Source organism: Eptatretus burgeri, unplaced genomic scaffold (assembly GCF_056783735.1).
Source record: "Eptatretus burgeri isolate ZD-2024b unplaced genomic scaffold, Ebu_testis_v1 Ebu_testis_scaffold_3155, whole genome shotgun sequence".
Classification (NCBI taxonomy): Eukaryota; Metazoa; Chordata; class Myxini; order Myxiniformes; family Myxinidae; genus Eptatretus; species Eptatretus burgeri.
In genome coordinates this window covers 230,813-250,000 of record NW_028225103.1, presented here as the reverse complement: position 1 = coordinate 250,000, position 19,188 = coordinate 230,813, and the positions used below count along the sequence as shown (strand labels likewise).

General features: G+C 45.9%; 2 protein-coding genes across 3 annotated transcripts in view; both read right to left on the bottom strand.

The window, feature by feature from the left end:
• Positions 1 to 112: 112 nt before the first annotated feature.
• On the bottom strand, positions 113 to 18,766 carry LOC147006720 (F-box/LRR-repeat protein 4-like). Its single transcript, XM_085868059.1, has 9 exons — positions 17,979 to 18,766; positions 13,258 to 13,689; positions 9,225 to 9,603; positions 8,665 to 8,909; positions 5,570 to 5,783; positions 4,806 to 4,877; positions 4,067 to 4,201; positions 935 to 1,112; positions 113 to 552 (listed from the first exon to the last, which is right to left on the bottom strand). The coding sequence occupies exons 1-9, from the start codon at positions 18,359 to 18,361 to the stop codon at positions 395 to 397; spliced, it is 2,196 nt and encodes a 731-aa protein (XP_085724185.1). The 5' UTR covers positions 18,362 to 18,766; the 3' UTR covers positions 113 to 394.
• The window catches only part of LOC147006719 (F-box/LRR-repeat protein 4-like), a 36,677-nt gene continuing 26,953 nt past the window's right edge, over positions 9,465 to 19,188 (bottom strand). The window contains exon 10 of one of the 2 annotated variants that reach the window (XR_015054625.1): positions 9,465 to 9,603. The gene's annotated coding sequence lies outside the window, so the exon portion shown is untranslated. Of the gene's footprint in view, positions 9,604 to 13,562; positions 13,690 to 19,188 lie in introns of those variants that run through there. The other variant, XR_015054626.1, reaches the window with a different exon arrangement.

Here is a 19,188-nt window from a genome sequence, read left to right as displayed (position 1 = left end):
TCCTCCACGAACCTTAGACCATGATGAAAATAAAACAAAGAGTGTTTGCATCTGTTGTCAGAATCTGCAGGGGTGAAAGGTGAAAGAGTAACACTCCAAAAAGGGTGTCGTGAGTTTGGGAACATTTATTGGCGCAACATTTATCAATTTGAACGTTTGGTGGATTATTTTGATAAACAAAAAGTCATCCTTTCAGGTGATTTCTCATCAACAAAAACATTCGTAAAACGTCACATTTGATAAACGTGTAGATAACACTACACTTGTAGCTTTGGTTCTAATTAAGTTCAGCATTTGGACGATCATCACCGACATGATACAATCGGTTTCTAATGCATGGATCAGAGTGCACCTCAGGTGTGTGCGGCTCTGAGCGGGTCATGTGACCTCACTGTTAGCTGCTGTACTTGATGTAGATGTGTGGAAAGCGATTTGCCAGTTGGAAGGCCAGTTCCTCACCCACCCGGAGGCAGAAGGAAACGTCAAGGAAGCGCATATGCCGACAGGTATCAAGCAGGTGAAAAATCCCTCCATGAGTCACCAGTGGAGTGCCTGCCACACGCACACAGATATAATTACACCGATGAATGACAAACAAGGGTGAAAATAGCTCACAGTCATCAAGAGCTTTGGTGTGCAGTGAACACAGCACTAAACTGCAGTACAACAGCACTCAGTGGAACGCAATCATCCACCAGGACAATAAGGAGGAAATTATTCAATTTTGGTGAAGATCTGGAACCGGATACGATAACTTTTGAGTGGTTCTTCACCATTGACAGATAGGGGTTCAAAAACGGCATCTCAAAACGTTATATGGACGGATTCAGATAAAACTTGGTGGATGAGTTGTGTCGGTGACAAGAACAAGCAACCTCTGTGACCCTCTTGGATCCATCCACATCAGTTCCCATAATCTCCTCAATTACCGTACCCAGTATGTCCAGCTTCTCCAGTAAAGGGCAGTAATTGGCGAGCGATTCAAGGTCAGCGTCGCTGACGGATTGATTGGCCGTTAACACCAGTCGGCGCAGTCTGGGCAGCTCTTTCACCATCTCACCGAGAACACCACCGTCTGCACACACATTCCTGCACCAGCCAAGTTCCAGGTCCTGTGTGGCGCAGTTTCAGTGGAGAACAATGAAATCAACACAAGTATTGCGTGCAGTTTTTAAATTCCTATGAATTCAAGAAATAAATTGTACAATTAGAGAGGCATTATGGCCACTCGAGTGTTTCCGAAAAAATATAACTTGACAAAATAACAAGAAGCGAATACTTCGATATCACGCGGCTGGGGGCAGTAAAAGTCGAGGTTAAGAATGATGAAACAATTTTGCAGTTATAAAATTTAAATGTGGACACGGTGAATTAGCATGCATGATGGGAAGAGTTGTGACTTGGACAAATTTATATTTATAGCCCTCAGATCAAAGGGACGTACGCGGCCATAAGTGTGACAGAAGACACAGGACAGAATAGCCAATTATATAACAGCGCAATGTCGCCGTGCTGTAACAAGCCCAACAAAACCATTCAGTATTCTAAGGGGGCCCCCCCTGTGCGCCCCCCCCTTTGACCCACCACCCCCCATCATCCCACCTCCACCCTTCCCCACACCACCATGCTGATCAGTTTATGTCTTGCATCCCACTGATTTTTTTTTTTTTGCCGGATATGAATTAGGACATGTTTCGTCCGAATCCATCCACAACTTTTTGAGATGTCTTGTTTACAAAGAAACACAAAAATAGCAAAACAAACAAACAAACAGACAGAGAAGCCGGTTGGCGACATGGCTGCTCGCTCTCGATGGAAAGCTGGCCGATGTGACTAGCCGATATTCATGTTCATGCTATCAATCAATTTAGCACAATAAATATGATTATCACAGCCCTCTTAGTTTGCGCCCAGAAACCCGCCTTGTGAAATTTCAGGCATGTTTCCAAAGAGACTCGAACAAATGGCAGCCCTGGTAATTCCATTTTTCTATTCGCTGAAGATTTTATTTTTTTATATGATGCTGTAAGACATTCTCCTTGGGCACAAAAAAAATACAGGTCCCTCAGAGGTCCAGTTTCGGAGGTATTGATTTTTTTATACAGTCCACAACAAGTGTACGATGTACGATAAAGTATTTTAGCTGTTGCTAAGCAACGGAGGTGTGCATAGCAACCATTCATTTTTGTGTACATGCTCGCCACATTGTACACATTTCACCCAAGTTTCATCAAAATCAGACTCTTTCTCTTTGAGATATTCGCAATTAACCGTTTCTGAAATGTTCGACATGTACTCCCCAAAACCTATCTCCTCCTACAAATATTTTTTGTAAGGGCTGCAAATTGGCATGAAGGGAGCTAGATAGATTGCGCAAAGAACTGTAAGCTTCGATTTTTTATTTTATTTTATTTTTTTGACCACTTTCAAGGGCCATTGCTCGAGCCCGGGGTCCCATATTCGAAAGCACACGATTCCCAGTAATATTGGTCCTACCTACCAAATTTCATTGGAATCCGTTGAGTGGTTTAGCCCCTTGGCTTGACCAAAGTTTCACGGACAGACAGACAGATGGAAATGTTCAGAATAAGGGTGCTCTCAGAGCAGCCAACAGGGATGAAAACATAACCAACATCCACCTTCAGTGGTGGAGGTAATGAAAATGTTACGCTGTTAAATGATGACTTGTGTGTGTGTAAATAAATAATTATTTCTTGTTATTTCCAATCTGTCTCAGATGTCTTTTCCTTTATTGGTCTGACACAGTGTACAAGTATAGTTAGACGGGAAGTTGTACCACACCTGATTTGCTCTATTAGCGGGTGCTGCACCCAGGGCTGGCGCTACCATTAGGCCAACTAGGCAGCAGCCGAGGGCGCAGACCTCAGAGGGGCGCATTACTGTCCTTTAAGAGACAAAGTTTTATGCAAATTATTGTTTTAAGAAACAATAACAACAGGAAAATAACAGGAAAAGGCACACAAAGTGAGATTTTGATGTGTCTGAAATTGAAACTTTTATGAGATGTTTTTACTCCGTTTTTTGTTTGTTTCTCTGTCTGACTGTAAGCAAAATATTGTGGTAAAATAAATTTAGCAGTTTCAAGTTTTGTCCTTCTTATTTTTTTCCACAAAACGTGTTTTTAAAAATCGAAGTGAGCAATTTTTGGGAGGGATGCAAGTCGCTGGCATTACCGAAGGTGCAATATAGTCTGGCGCTGGCCCTGGCTGCACCTACCTGTTCCGCTCAGAAGATCACCAGGTGTGGTGCCAATGGTGTGGCCTCTATTTGGGTTGCCGTGCCAAAAAAGGTATCGCTGAAACGGAAGCATAACCCTGCTCAGCGGGCAGTCTAAATCAAGTGGCGATGGCTCTGTAAGAATTACAGCCCGTTGAATCACGGAGTTGTCTGTTGTCGATGGCATTAGGACTGGGTGTTGGGGAGAAACTCGAGTACTTCCCCTCGTGGTGAGCCCCAAACCCCAGGCCGTAACAATAATAATAATGAGAGTAGTTATTCTGGGTACCGGACAACGCTCGTGCCAATGACGATGACATTCCACGCCGCCTGTTCCGATGACGATGCCGTCCCACACCGCCCATTGCGGTGACGATGCTGTCATATTTTATCATTTTTATCAAACTATATTTCTCATGGCTAGTGTATCCCAAGAACTGCCACTTTGGCCACCTGAGCACGTAAGTGAAGCTAATAGTCGGACTGTCGGAGGTATGTCGCAAGGCCCAATATTGTTAGTAAATGCGACTAATATCATTTTGAAACACAACTTGCCATCGCTGCAGGTGCTGCACAGAAAATGTACATTCTTCACGAGATAAGGTGAAAACAGACAACATTGTTCCTATTTGAATGGAGAAAAAAAAAAACTTCAAAAGCTTTCAACTTCAGTCACCTTGTGATACAAATGATATTTGATGTGACAATGAACATTCTTCATCATTTCGTGTGAAACTCGAATTTTCTTTGTCCCAAATATACCGCTTTCTCCTTATTCACAAACAGAAACTTTCAAGCATTGTATTCGTGTTTATCTCAGGCCATGTACCTCGATGTTCTTACAACGGGATGTCAGGTGTGCCAATCCGACCTCCGTCAGCCAATGGGATCTGCACATATCCAGCGAGCGAAGCTGTTGGCAGTTGAAGGCCAGACTGAGTAAGACCGTGTTCGGTTGTTTCATCTGAGGTTGGAAAGATGAGGAACAAGCATCGTAACACCCATTGCTGCAGGGGAAGGAAATGCTTCTGCGAATCCTAGAACACACGGGACATTTAAACTCAAACAAATCTCCAACAAAGATGTCATCAGCGGCGGTGTCCGACAAACATCCAGTCCTCGTCTCCTTTCTAATTTCAGGCACGAGCTTTGATTAAAATTTAATTCCTTCATTATCCCGAAGCTTTTTGAAAAAAACAGGCGGGTATTGTAATCGGCTCTGTCTGTCCGTCCGTCCATCCGTCACACTATCTCCTCCTAAACAGATGGGCAGAAATTCACCAAACTTGGTAGTTGTGATCACCACATGGCAAGAATGGGCAAGAACACAATCATTTTTCGTCACGCCCGCCTGGGGAGGGGTCAACAACCAGAAAATGTAAATTTTAACATGTTTAATCATAACCACACATGGAGTGTGCTTATATTTATGTGACGAGGAAACAAAATATCAACAAATCAGATGAACTCATCCCAAGCTGGAAGTAAATCAGTTTCTCTTCCCAATCAAAAGGGACTATCGTTTGACTGTAAAACAACTCTGCGGTGGAACAAACAGGTGCACGTACCTCAGAACAGTCTCCGAGGTTGAGATGCCTCAACTCCGTGCAGTTGGAAATGATAAACAAGAGACTCCTCGTCTGAAACAAGATGGGAGTATGATGTCATCCTTTAACACTGGTAAAATAATCCCCTTCCCATCCACAGAGCACGAGAGAGAGAAAGACCCATTTCAGTAGCTTCTTCCAGAATTCAACGCTTCGTGTCGTTTAAAGATCTAAGAACCAGCCTGAGGATCTAAAAACCATTGTGGAACCGTGCCAGCAGGGGGTAATGAACCATGGAGGTGACGTTAAGCTGGCAATCTCCTTTGTAATCTCATGGAGACTCGAAAAAAATCTCACAGGCAGTGGACCATGGAGATTAAAGAAGGGCACTACCAAGGCCACATCGCCCCTGCCGAGTTCAATGGACTGGGCAAGCAAAGTAAACGGGAAATGTATGAAATTCCCGCTTCATATGTTCGTTGTATTTAATGCTGTTTTCACAATTCTCATTCTGTCTGCGTTAGACTTTCGATTCACTTGCCTGGGAGGCAAAGAAAAGGGGGGGGGGGGTCTCGATTTAACATTGCCATAAAAAAAATCAAGATTTACTTAAAATGGTTATTTAAATAACAAAGCTGTGAGAGAGAGAGAGAGAGAGAGAGAGAGAGAGAGAGAGAGAGAGAGAGAGAGAGAGAGAGAGAGAGAGAGAGAGAGAGAGAGAGAGAGAGAGAGAGAGAGAGAGAGAGAGAGAGAGTCAACGAACATGAACGACGAAAAGAGCTTACATTGATCCGCGTTCGGTACAGGACGAGGCGTTGTAGCCTCTGCAGCGACGAGAGCTCCCTGAATTGTCCAGGTGCTATTCGGTCACATGACGACAGGTCCAGGTCACGAAGGTTTGGGCAGCGCTTGATTACAGATTCCAAGGATTTCTTTGTGATCCAATGGCAGTTTGCCAGCTCCAAGAGCAGTAGGTGCTCAGACCACTCACCCAGGAAACTGAAAAAGTACCAGTTAGACATTGGGATGGTGTTTTAAACAAAGCAGTGAGAGACAAGACAAACTTAAAAACCAACACACATCGACCCACGTTTGCTGCTGTGGTGGAAAATACATTTTTGAATCTCAGCTCAATGGATTTTTTTTGTTGGGCTGTGGCGCAATTAAACCTCATGATTGATTTAAACTTCACAAAAAAAGGCTTTGATCCCATAAAATAAATATATTTACCAAAACTGAGATGACAGACAATGATTGATTAAAAAGTTCATCAAAAACATGATTATTATATTCGTTTCTGAGAATGTGTCTGTGATTCGGGATTAATTATTCCCATGTATGAGTGCTAATTGATTTGATTGAAGCTTGTGTAATTACAAATATGAGCCCATGGACATGCATATAAGGTCCAAGAGGATATAACTGATATAGCTCTGTGATAGCGATATATAACGAACAGCATTGTTCTTATTGCTACTTAAACTAATAGCTAACAACATACTTACGCTTTTCATGCTTGTGAAGGCACAAAAGTCTTTTGCAAATCATTGTAATTCACCAAAGTCGTTTTGTCACCATAGATGGAGTTGTTCACCATGAAGGATCATGGGTAAAATGATCTCACCCAGAGTTTAGGTAACGTCCTTAAATAGAGGAAGCAGCCCACACATTTGCCTTCGCACGACAGCAACACAAACTGCCCAAAGGATGAGGGAGCCCCTTGTCCTGTGAATCGAAGTGCTTCCTTGCAATCAAACCACAATTGAGTGTGAGATGAATTCCCATACTTGCACATGGAGACCGGTGTTCCTATGCTCGTACACAAACCATGTATAGTGTTCTGCTGATTAAGAGACTGAAGAACATCGGGTGACATAAAGTTTTGTGAAGATAACATGAACTGTTCTTTGTCCGACCCATGCCCCCTCTTACCCCCTTTACACGCAAATTATTTTACTATAAAAAGCGAAGCTTGTCAACAGAACTCTGAGAGAAGTAAGTTCACAACAGCTCACCTTGGTGTTGCTCTGTGAATTTGTTTCTTCCCGTGTTCACCTGAATTAATGGTTCAACTCTCATTGGGACTGGAGTTACTGGAGTGATTCCAATGGAGGTTCGAGTAATTCCACCAAAGGACAATCCCAGGCTTTGTCGCCTCTTCAAGGATGAAAGCTGCCCCCAAGTTATCTGGGGGATAAAGACCCCGATTGAAGACACGACTTCATTGAAAATCTTTGGTTGATATGCTGCACCCTCCATGTCGTGGAAATAATTTGACTAAAGGAGATATTTACATTAAATATTTTTTCACATTCCAACAAATCAGAATGATTAGATTACATGATGATCGGATGATCGGATGTTTTGCAGGGTGTTTCACAATCTTTCTTCTTCCATCATAATAAATGTCAGTGTGTGTGTGGGTGTGTGTGTGTGTGTGTGTGTGTGTGTGTGTGTGTGTGTGTGTGTGTGTGTGTGTGTGTGTGTGTGTGTGTGTGTGTGTGTGTGTGTGTGTGTGTGTGTGATTGTACGTCTGAAAATGAAGAAATTAAACTCAAAGAAGGAAACGAAACCATTTGGCCCATGACTGTTGTGGTGCACTCTCGGGTGATTATTTTTTTTGGTGCTTTTTTGCGCGAGCTTCAAAAATCGATCTTGTTGATGGTTTATTGAAGTCTAAATAACCCGATCTTGATTGGAACAGGCCGCAATGGTTTCTCAACAATAAAGTTATTTTTTTCACTTTCCTCATTCATATCATCAAATGCCTGATGATAATCATACCAACAAATCACTGGGTACATTGTAATGCTAAAAAACACCTGGAGACACCAGCGTTCGCGGATTTATTTCATTTCCACATATGTCATAACCTCGACATTCGTCATTCTGAACCAAATTACAAAATTTAAACTCAGGAATTCAACTTGTCAGCAGTGCAGGGCTTATCAGCAGCCAACTACTGAAAAAAGTTGTCATTTGTCCAATTCGGACATTGTTTGATATTCTGGGCGTCTCAGGGTGCGTGGATGTTTAAATTACCGATCGACGTATGGAAATGCCCATATAAAAAGAAACGGATGGGTACATTCCCAGCAACTTTAACAAACTTGCTCGTGGTTCCCAGGGTCGGGTCAAGGGTGGAACCCCTCATACCCCTGCAAGGATATTCTATGTGTGCGTGCGTGCGTGCGTGTGTGCGTGTGTTTGTTTGTAAGTCTGAAAATGAAGAAATTAAACTCAAAGAAAGAAACGCGGCCATTTGGCCCATCACTGCCGTGGCGGGTTATTTTTATTTTTTGCGACAGCTTTTACAATCAATCTCATTGCTGGCTGACTAAAGTCGAAATAACACGATCTTAATCGGGTGACCAAACTTAAAAATAGCAGTTGGATGTAACCGTCAAGGAATGGTGATGGGATGGGATGTGATATGATGTGAGGACTGTACAAGTACAACCACCTCGTTGCATAATGACGTCGGAAGAGTCACCTGTCAAGGACTGCTGAGGATATGGTATAGGATTTGAAAGGACAGAAGGGCCACACAAATATTAATTAAAGTAAATAAAAACAGCAGCAGTAACAATTCGGTGACGCAATTGCGCCCAGCACCGAAATTCCGTGACTTCAGCATGGCAAACGCTTTGAGAAAACTCTACTTTTGATGGGGTCAACTTGGATAAACTGAAGAGTGGTAAGTAAATTTATATCCTGTAAGCACAATTGTGACTGGTAATTATGTCGACTAAGTTTGTTGGTGATCGGAGAAGCGGAAAGAGATGAGAAAGGAGAGGAAACTGATCAGAATGAAAGAGAAGTGGATATGGTTCACCGAAACCCAGGCCATAGATTACTAACTTTGCATTCAGTTACTCACTTTTCAAGAACCGTAGGACTGAATCTTCCATCGTTTCCAGTCCATGAGAGACCGAGCGAGCGTGCATGGGTGAGACGAGGCTTCAAAGCGAGAAGGTCCTCCTCGCAGAGGGATGGCCAGAAAGGCTTGAGGTCCAGGTGTTTGCACATGTAAGGGTTGTAGCAGCAGTTGCGTAGGGTACGGCTGCATTGAGCGAGGCAGCAGAGCTCAGGGAGTGTCAGGTGAGATAAAATAATTTCGATAATCTGTCGTGGAAGTAAGGCAGCAAAAAAAAAAACATCGATTTTATTATCAGTGCATCAACCTGACCAACTGTCACTGTCCACATAGTCAAGGATGTCCATCAAATGATAAACCCTTAACCCTTAAAACAACCCAGGGAACCACCAGTGAAGCCATCAAGGACTTCCAAACACAAACAGACTTGGACAGCCATTTCAATGTTGACACAATCGTCTGAAACCATTCTGAAGCCAAACAATGAGATGATGTGATGTGATCTGTAAAACCAAGTTTTAAAAGAAGAAGAGAAGATGACGAGTGGGGGTTCACATACTCACCTCGAAAGGTAAAAGGTCAAAATATCCATTGTTTGTGAAGGGGGAAAGCTTCCCTTCCTCTTCCTTTGCCCTCCTTTCTTCCTCCATATGTTCAATCATATCTCGTATCCTCCTTCTTTCCATCGTGTTTTGTCTCTTCTGAAGTCTTTCTGACTCAGCAGGATCTTCATTCTTGCTCTTCATTCGTTGCATGACGTTCACCGGGATACCGTACAGAACAACAGCGGCCAGGTCCAAGCAGAAAGTGCTCAGGGAGCAACTGTACTCCAGACGGAGGACGTTCGTCGCAAAACCCGGTGGTTGTATCGGTGGGGAAAACGTGATTTGGTCGTTCGGTGGAAGATTGGTGTCCACAGTGCCGGACCACAGTGTCCGCCACCTGCATTGTACATCACCAAAGTAAAACTTTTGAGGAGTGTCCTTTTGATTTTCCTATGAAGTAGACATTGTGTATAAGGATGTGGCTCATTATCGAACATCTCCAATGTGATGCAAACTGGTGTGTAAAAGGACATCACTCACATTATTAAATAAATTAACAAATAAATGAATGAAACTTGATGTTGCATTCAAAATTTACACAACGATCCCCTTATGGTTGTGTGACAAGTAATGGCTTGAGGATGAAGATCTTACAGTACAATAGGGGGCTGACAGGATGGTCTCGACTCCAGAGGTACGCACACTCACCTTCAAACCATCTAGCCTGAGTTTGAATCCCGACCCAGTTATAAACTGTCATCCTGATGTTTCACAGACAGGGTGATTCATCAATGTGTGTGTCGTCCCTCGGATGGACGTTAAAGAGCCCATGGTGTCTTTCGTGAAGAGGAGGCGAGCTATTACCGGCACCATGGTCAAGTTACAAATTCCTGCCCTAACCTGCACATGGCACTGCATCAGTGACACGGCCGCACCCTCAGCCAATGACGCTACCCCGAAGCTCTGTGCTGCATACGGACAAAGAACAAGTACAATAGGACAATTACGGCAGAGATTAACTTTTATGCATCTCCATTACTCCCACACTGCAGTTGAGTGGCGAAACAACACACCACATACCACATCACAGCACATCCACACCACACCACATACCATACCACATCCACACCACACCACATAGCACACCACACCACATCCACACTCTCCTGGTATGAAAGCCAAACAACTTCATTGTGTGATTGAAACAAGTGCAGATGGCAAGGACACCATGTGTTCTCGTCCAACGAGACAAGGTACATGTTGTTGTTGATTCGTACGCAGCCTCTGGCTACTGGTTGTATAATTTTTCTGAACTGTGCCGCTGATGCAGTGCCCCTGTTACCAGTAATCTGGAACTCATTTTGCCGACCTCAGAAGGATAACAGACTGAGTCAACCGACCTGGTGTTATTTCAACCTGAGATCTTCAGCCAGCCACATTAACCATGAAGCCTACACCAGGCTTTCTGGTATATCTCCATGCGATATCTGGAAAAGCATTCAATCACTTGGATTTGTCGACCACAAATTGGTCTTCATATTGGAGAGCTTCAATTAACGGATTTCAGAGGGGGATTGGGATTGTGAGGGGCAGAGGATGTCGGGATTGACAATCGGTAGTTGGAGGAAAGAAGAGACATTTTTAAAACGTACAGGTAGTGGACAAAAAAATGGAAACACCAATGCAAAGTCACTTAACAGGTCGTTGGGCCACCATGTGGGGCAGGTACGGCCCATATGTGCTGTGGTGTAGAGTCCACCAGGGTCTGGAATTCTTCAGGAAGGATGCGGCACCATTCTTCCACGAGAAAGTCAATCAACTCTCACCTATTTGATGGAGGTGGAAAACGCTGTCTCAGACGAAGTTCCTCAATATCCCATCAATGCTCGATTGGGTTCAGATCTGGAGAATGAGAAGGCCATGACGTTTGGAGAACATCAGTGTCATGCTCATCAAACCATTGGGTGAACACACATGTTCTGTGGATGGGGGAATTGTCATGGAAGACCTCCCCCCTCTCTCCCGGCAGGAAAGAAAGGCTGCAATGGGGTGAAGATGATGACTCAGTTGCATTCAGTTGTGATTGGCATTGACCTTGCCTTCGAAGGAAATGTCTGCATCCAAACCTTGCCAGGAAAATGCATCCCCCAACATTACAGAACCACCAGAACCCTTCACTGTTGGGACCAAGCACTCAGTGTGGCAGAGTTCTTCAGGTTAGCACCACACGTGCACTCGGGCTCTACGCAGTGCAGGCGTCTTCACGTTGGTCCTTTGTCGATCGCTACCATGTGGGGCCTTGCCCAGGGGAGGCAGTCTTCTGCCCTCACAGTCCCTCCTCAGGCGCTTGTTCAGTGTCCATTCTCCAGTGTCTGTCCCCGCGTCCTCAGAGGAGAAGCCATCACTTTGAACCCCTGGTGGCGGGGTCTCTTGGATGGAGGTTGCTCCCTCCGACCGCACGACCGGGAAAACCACCTTTTCCGCCGTGTTCTCCGCTCCCACCTCAGTGAGCCCGGCACCCGACGTAACCACATCCCGGTCCTGCGCCGCTTGTGGCTGGGAGACTGCGGCCTCCTTCCACTCCTCTTCCATGCCCTGCTCCAGCTCCTCTGTCGGGAGGTTTTGACAACTCACCAAACAAGGAGACAATGCACCTGCAACACATCCAGGGCAACACGCCCACTCCCATCAACAGACGCATGCATCCTGCTGGCGTGGCTCTGTGGGCAGGAGCGGAAGGTGCGTCCCGGTGAACCACTAAGGTTGATCCATACCGAAGAGGTGCAGTGTTCCCTGACATGTCCTAGCTGGCCACACTGCAAGCAAAATTGTTCTTTGTACCCAGAGACTAGGTAGCCCAGCTGTCTGCATCTGCGGCATCCTGCGTAAAACACTTGCCCATGTTCCAACCCAATGAATATCCCATGAGGGATATAAGTCACTGTGGATCCTCCTTGACACGAAACCACTCAATATTGCCAAGTCCCGTTCCATATACCCAGACAATTTCGGATATATCATGGTGGGGTCTTCACTTCAACATATCAAGCAAACCAATACTGCATATCATGATCAGTAAGTCTCTCATTGTGAAGGAGGGCCGTCACGACCCTCTCATTGTCAGAGAGGGCTTCGACTGCCCATTCAGCCAGAGACCCCATTGACCGAGCAGCAGTCCACCTCACCCAAAACTCGACAAACCTTTCAGGTGACTGAAAGGACACCTCAAATCCGTGGGTCGAAGAGATTAAACAGCAAAATCCTCAGCCTTGAACTCCAGCACGGCCAACAATACCGTCCGCCCAAATACCTCACTTGGTGGAACGGGTCCCGCTTTCTCAAACTTGAATCGGACGCAGTTTTGGTGCCTGCTCGCCATGCCGGAGTCATGGGGAGGGCGGGGACAACACTAAGAAAGAGTGGAAGGGTAGGCAGGTGGTGTCAAGGAAGAGTGAGGCCAACTTCCTTCCCGGTGGACAAGGACTACCAGACAGGAGGAAGGTAGGGGAAAAGTAGGATGAACGAAAACACAAGACGAACCAGAGAAAAAGTAAAAGATAAACAAACACACGAGATCGGGGAAAAATAAAGCACGAAGAATAAATACAACAAGGCTAACAGGCTACTAAAAGGGGGAAACAAAACTCATCACTGAGGTTTTTCCTCTTGCAGCCATGCCAGCCATAATGAGAGGTAACCAGGCCCATGCAGCATTTTATACATGACCCGAGGCATGCTGGGATGTCAGTTGCTCAATTAACACATGGGCCACAATTGTGTGGAAGCAGTTGCTTTCAATATACACTCATTTACCCAGGGGTTTCCAATATTTTGTCCACTATCTGTAGATCAAATGTATTAAAAAACCAGGTAACTCGTCCATTTACATCACGAAGATGTTATTGAAATCCCGTTATCATCCAGTAAGACCAGTCTGAGATGAAACATACTCCCAAAGCAAACGATAATTGGTCATGTCGTTCCTTTTGGACTCGTGAGCATAAAGACTTTAAGACCCGTTGGAGATATAAACCAAAAGCGTCATTGATACCTGCACACAGCAGAGTCTTCACCTTCATCCCATGACATGGCCAGTATCCGAACCACATGCCCAGGGTGGTACGTCTCCAAGACCGAGATCCCGGTCGGGAAGACGGGCACGTCGAAAAGTAACTCGATGAAATCCTGGCTTTTAAACCACTCGGGATTCTTGGGAAAACGTCCGGGTGTCCATCGAGACAAGTGGTCCCACCACGGCCCGTGTGTTCTCGGCACGGCCACGTGAATGAAGTCCACGGTGACGGGAAATATGGTAGGTGGACCCGTCAGGTTGCTGATGGAATTGTTTACTCCATACTGGGAGCTCAGGTCCAGAACATGGCTCACGTATTGAGACAGCTCGAGATTAGGCCGCTGCGGGAGGAAATCTTCAGAGTCTTCCGGCAGTCTGTGTGCATGTCCACGCCGTTGGTTTCTCCTGGTCCTGTTGAGCAGGAAGTTCAGAGCAGGCTCAACATGCAAGTGTATTACATCCAGTAGTTGAAATAAAATCCACAATCGCAGTCCAGCACACGTCGATCACGTGGTCATTTATCATTACGTACTAACTGCTCCGAATGCTGCAACCACAGTCACCATCAACGACGTCCACCACTGTCCTTTGAAGAAATCGGGGAACAATATCGGACAATCACAGAACTTTTAAGATCTCGGAGAAATCAGCAAACATTACTGCCCTGCACAAAAAGGTGCAAAAACATATCCCTGCAACGACAGACCAATCAACCTTCCCCCAACCATCAGCGAGGTAATGGAATCTATCATCGCTTCCGACATCAAATCCTTTCTCTTCTCCAATGGTTTGATTTTCGATCATCAATTTGGATTCAGACCAGGTCACTCTACCCTGGATATGCTGCTTCTGCTCTCCCAACAATGGATGGAGGTCCTCAATGCCAGATATTAGATCAGAGCCATATCCCTCAATATATCACGTGCTTTCAATACGATCTGGCACCCTGTCCTGTTCACCAAACTATCTTCCTATGGTTTCCAACGCAATCTCCACTCATGGCTCACAGACTTCCTCTCCTGTCACAGTTAACGTGTGGCAATAAATGGAGTTCTTTCATCCCCTCTTCCTGTCCAGGCTGGAGTTCCTCAATCCAGTTTTCTGGGCCCTTTCTTTTTCTGTTTTTCATTAATGATCTCTCCGACTCTCTGGAAAATCCTCCTTATCTCTTCGCTGATGACTCCACCCTCTGCCGTACCATCTGTCATCCCTCAGACCGTCATGCAGCAGCTTCTTCGCTCATTGCGGATCGCGATAAAATCACAAGCTGGTCCACCACGTGCAACATGTCTTTTCAATTCTGACAAATCTCACACTCTCACTTGTCTCTCCGAAAGGACTTTCTGGAACCCTTCCCCTCCCCCCCACAATCGAGTTTCTCAACAATCCCCTGAAAGAAGCCCTTTCATTCAAGCTTCTGGGTCTCACCTTCTGTCACGATCTTTTCTGGGAAAGCCACATCTCCAAGCTGGCCTCCAAAGGCAGTCGCCGAATGGGAATCCTACTTCATGCAAAGTCATTCCTTGGCACACCTGAGCTTATGACCACTTACAAAGCTTCCATCCTCAGCCTACTGCAGTAGTTCTCTCCCCTCTGTGGTGGTGTGTCTGCCTCACATCCAGCTCGACTTCACGCAGTGGAAATCAAGGCTTTTAAAATTATTGGTATCTCCCACGATGAAGCTGAGGCAGGTCACTCTCTCACCCGAGGCAGGTCGGTTGTCTTGCTGTCTTCTCCCATCTCCTCTCCGTCCTTCCCCCCCCCCCCCCTTGCTCTGTCCCCCTATAATTCCGCAGGGTGTTCAAGGTACGCCAAAATTCCCTTCTGGGGAAACTACCAAAATCACGAATCACTGCTCACCTTCACTCTTTCATTCCTCCTTTTTCCCACCTCTTTAACAAACTCCCACACTCTGTTCAATCCCACTCCTCCCTCCAGGTCTTCAAAGCAGCTGTTCATCACCATCTCATAACTTCACCCATCCAAAATCATGATCTTTTCTTCCTCCATTAATCCACCCCAAATCCATCTCCTTCAAATTCCCTGTTTTCCTTCCTGAAAGTTCCTGTGGTACCATATTGTTTACCCCGGGTACCTCGCCCCATCCCTCTCCCTTCCACAGATCTGTTGTCTCTGTTCTCCACTATTTTGTGCTTCCCTCTCCCACCCCTCTTGCCCCCTGCATTGCTGTAAGTTCTGTGCGTTCACTCTTCCACGAGCCTCAACATGGATTACAAAAAAACATTAAAAAAAACAATGGATGCCTCATTCCATTACAGATGCTTGTATTTGGAACATTTTGGCATGGAGGTCAAAGTGCAAGTGTGTGCTTGAACCTGTTCAACATCGCATGGATATCCGTCGTGGTCCGCTCGGTTGCGGCCCCCATTTGGTGTCCAACGCACGTTCGTGGCCAGGGAGCGCCATCAAATACCCTCGCCCTATGTTAATCACGGAGATGAACCGGGTGGTGAGGGACAGAACGAATGGGGCCATTTCCGGGGTTAAGTCTTTGTAAGGGCGGGAATAATACTTGGGAAAGTGTCCATGCACCAATGGGGGAGTTGGGAAATGCCTACTGCCTGTCTTGATCTGACTTTGCGCTCCTCCCTCGCCAGACGTCTACAAAATACCCTGCGAAGTAGTGGTAGTAGTTCTTGGGTCTTCGTTAAGTTCTGGGTTGAGAGAGAGAGAGAGAGAGAGAGAGAGAGAGAGAGACAGAGAGAGAGAGAGAGAGAGAGAGAGAGAGAGAGAGAGAGAGAGAGAGAGAGAGAGAGAGAGAGAGAGAGAGAGAGAGAGAGAGAGAGAGAGAGAGAGAGAGAGAGAGAGAGAGAGAGAGAGAGAGAGAGAGAGAGAGAGAGAGAGAGAGAGAGAGAGAGAGAGAGATCTGCTTTTGGCAATGTCGGCGGCATGGTATGGAGAAGAGAGCTGAGCAGATGTAGCGGAGCGCTGGGCGAATGAGCGATCCAGGTGTCATGCTGAGCGCATCTATTTGGGCAATCTGAAATACAGTGACATTTACAGAATTCCTTACACATCATTATTAAGCTGATGCCTCTTCTCACACAATCTGTGTCATATTCTGTTAACATCGAAGAGCAATCGAAGAGGGCAAGTCCCGCCAAGGGTTCTTTTCAGAGCGACCCCACAGACACGCACCTCTTTCCATTTTACCTTCTCTTCACCTCATCTACAGTTCATTGCACCTGCTCCAACCACACACCTTAGACCTTTGACAGTTTTCCTCTGCTCCCTCTCCGAAGCGACTGGGAAGCATGGGACCGTCAGCCACGCCAGGTTCAAAAGAGTACCTTCTCGCACTTTCGCTCTCTCTCTCTCTCTCTCTCTCTCTCTCTCTCTCTCTCTCTCTCTCTCTCTCTCTCTCTCTCTCTCTCTCTCTCTCTCTCTCTCTCTCTCTCTCTCTCTCTCTCTCTCTCTCTCTCTCTCTCTCTCTCTCTCTCTCTCTCTCTCTCTCTCTCTCTCTCTCTGTCTCTGTCTCTCCCCATCTCTCTGTTGCTCTCCAACTTTCCTCGTAGTATGTTTCTGATGGTGCCTGTCTTCGTATTAGTAAAGAGTGTAAGTTTGATCAGTAGAAGTCTAAACTGTATCCTTTGTTGTGTCTTTGTAAATATTTGCCTTCCCTTGTTATCAAGGAAAAAACACATAAAATGTCATTGCCCCCGTTGTATTGGTAATTTTGCTTTCGGAGTTCAAGGGTGAGCCCATATTTATTCACAACAAAAAAGGCTGCCAGTCTACCAATCGGCCATCTTTGATCAGATCGCAGAATCAAGTTTGGTACAAGTGTATTCCATCGTGTGCTCCTGTTGTGTCAAGTTTGAACAAAATCAGAGCATGCATGTCCGAGAAATGGTTGGGGACAAGTTCAAGTAACAAAATGTCTGCCAGTCGGCCATCTTGGATCTGATCTTGAAATTAAACGAAGGGAATTTGAAATCCATCATTCATTTTCTGTGTTCGAAGTTTGAATAATATCGGTAAATGCATGTCCGACAAATGTTTGAGGATGTGTTCAACGTGGATGTTCAATGTTTGAGGATGTTCTGTTTTTTTACAACTAAAATGGCCGCCTCCATCCCCCCCTCCCTCCTTCTCCTCTCTCCCCACTCCTCTTCTCTCCCCTCCCCCTCTCTCTACCCCCTCCTCCTCTCTCTACCTCCTCCGTCCCCTTTCTCCCCCACTTCATATTTCCCCCAACAAAGTTCCCACCATTGAAAGCCTTTCCCCCTGACCACGGCTCAGCTTTTTGCGGCTCCAATCGTGGTTCCCTTTTCTTGTGTCGGTTTTTACGGCCGGATGCCCTTCCTGACGCCGACCCTTCAGTCGCCTTCGACACGCAGGGATAATTACCAGTTTACTGGTGCTCATTTCACCGACCTCAGAATGATGACAGGCTGAGTCAACCCCACCTGGTGTTAATTCAGTGGCCAGCGGGGCTCGAACTCAGGACCCCGAGGATCCCAAGGTTTCCCTCAACAAAGTGACCGATGGATGGAGAAGAAGTGAGCTGACTTCCGAGCAGATGTAAGATCACCTCAGGCTAATGACGGAGTGAATAGAGAATGTTCGTGAAGAACAACATGACGTCATTTGATTAAATACCTCAGAGATGAGACGACTACTTTTTCTGGTACATTCGATATTTAAATTTCCCACCGTGAAGAAACCCCGGTCCTCACCGTAACAAACGACGTCGACGCCGTCCTCCAATTCGGTTTATCATTGTGTACATGTCTGGAAGGGAAACCCAGGTGATGCTCAATGACCTGGGAAGTTCAGGTACAGGTACAGGTACAGGTAGCACACAAAATTTAATACAGGTACAGGTAAAGGTACAGGTACAGGTAGCACAGACTTGCACCTTGTGCGTCCTCCACTCCTCCTGTACCAAGGTGAACGATCTTTTCTGACAAAACACGTGACCAGGAACAAACTGTGAGAAGTCCGTCACCGTTGGCTCCGCCCCCAACGGACGGAAATGACGTTTGTTCAAAAAACTCCCGCCAAACGCGCGCTCCGCACGAGCTTTCTGAAGTGAGGGTTCGTGAGGACGTGAATACATCGAGTGTTCACAATGGGATTTATAGAATTTATTTACACACAATGTTTATTGTTACATTGTTTGTTGTCAATGCACCTTCTGAGGAAGTGAGCGTGTGTGCAGAAGAGGTTTTACATTGCAGACGCTGTTTTCTCGAAGTGGGATTACTCCTCTCAGCGGTGACGTAATGACGTCGGCGAATCACCGAGGGTGTCATGACGTCATGACGCCTCTCAGCTGGTGACGTCACACGAATGTAAAAATTAGAAAATCGTTAAAAAAATTCCCAAACCTGTCCGTCTGGCACGATCTCACCTCGCCCATGGTGGACATGAGACCACAGAGAGAGCACCCGCATACCGAAAGTGGCGACAATCCGTCCGACAGGTTCAGAGGAGATACGTCCACAACATATGGCTTCGCCTCTTAATATAATAATTTTACTTTCCGAGATCTATGAAAATCTACATTCACCACACTTCCCGTGTTAAATCGGTGTTGTGATGATATTTGTAAACAAATGAAACGTGTGAACTGGCCAGCTGGCCCATCGTGCCTGTGTGACATTTCACACTTGCACTCCTTTTTCATCCCACTCTTCCCTCCAGGTGTTTAAAACAGCTGTTCACCACCATCTCTGATCTTTCTCCATCGAAAATCACGATCTTTTCTTCCCCCCTTAATCCACCCCAAACCTTCCTCCTTCAAATTCCCTGCTTTCCTTCCTGAAAGTTTACCCCGTGTTCTCCACCCCATCCCTCTCCCTTCCACAGATCTCCTCATGTCCCTCTTCCCCATGTCCCTTTTGTCCTTCCCTCTCCCACCGCTATTATCTCCTGCTCCCCTTG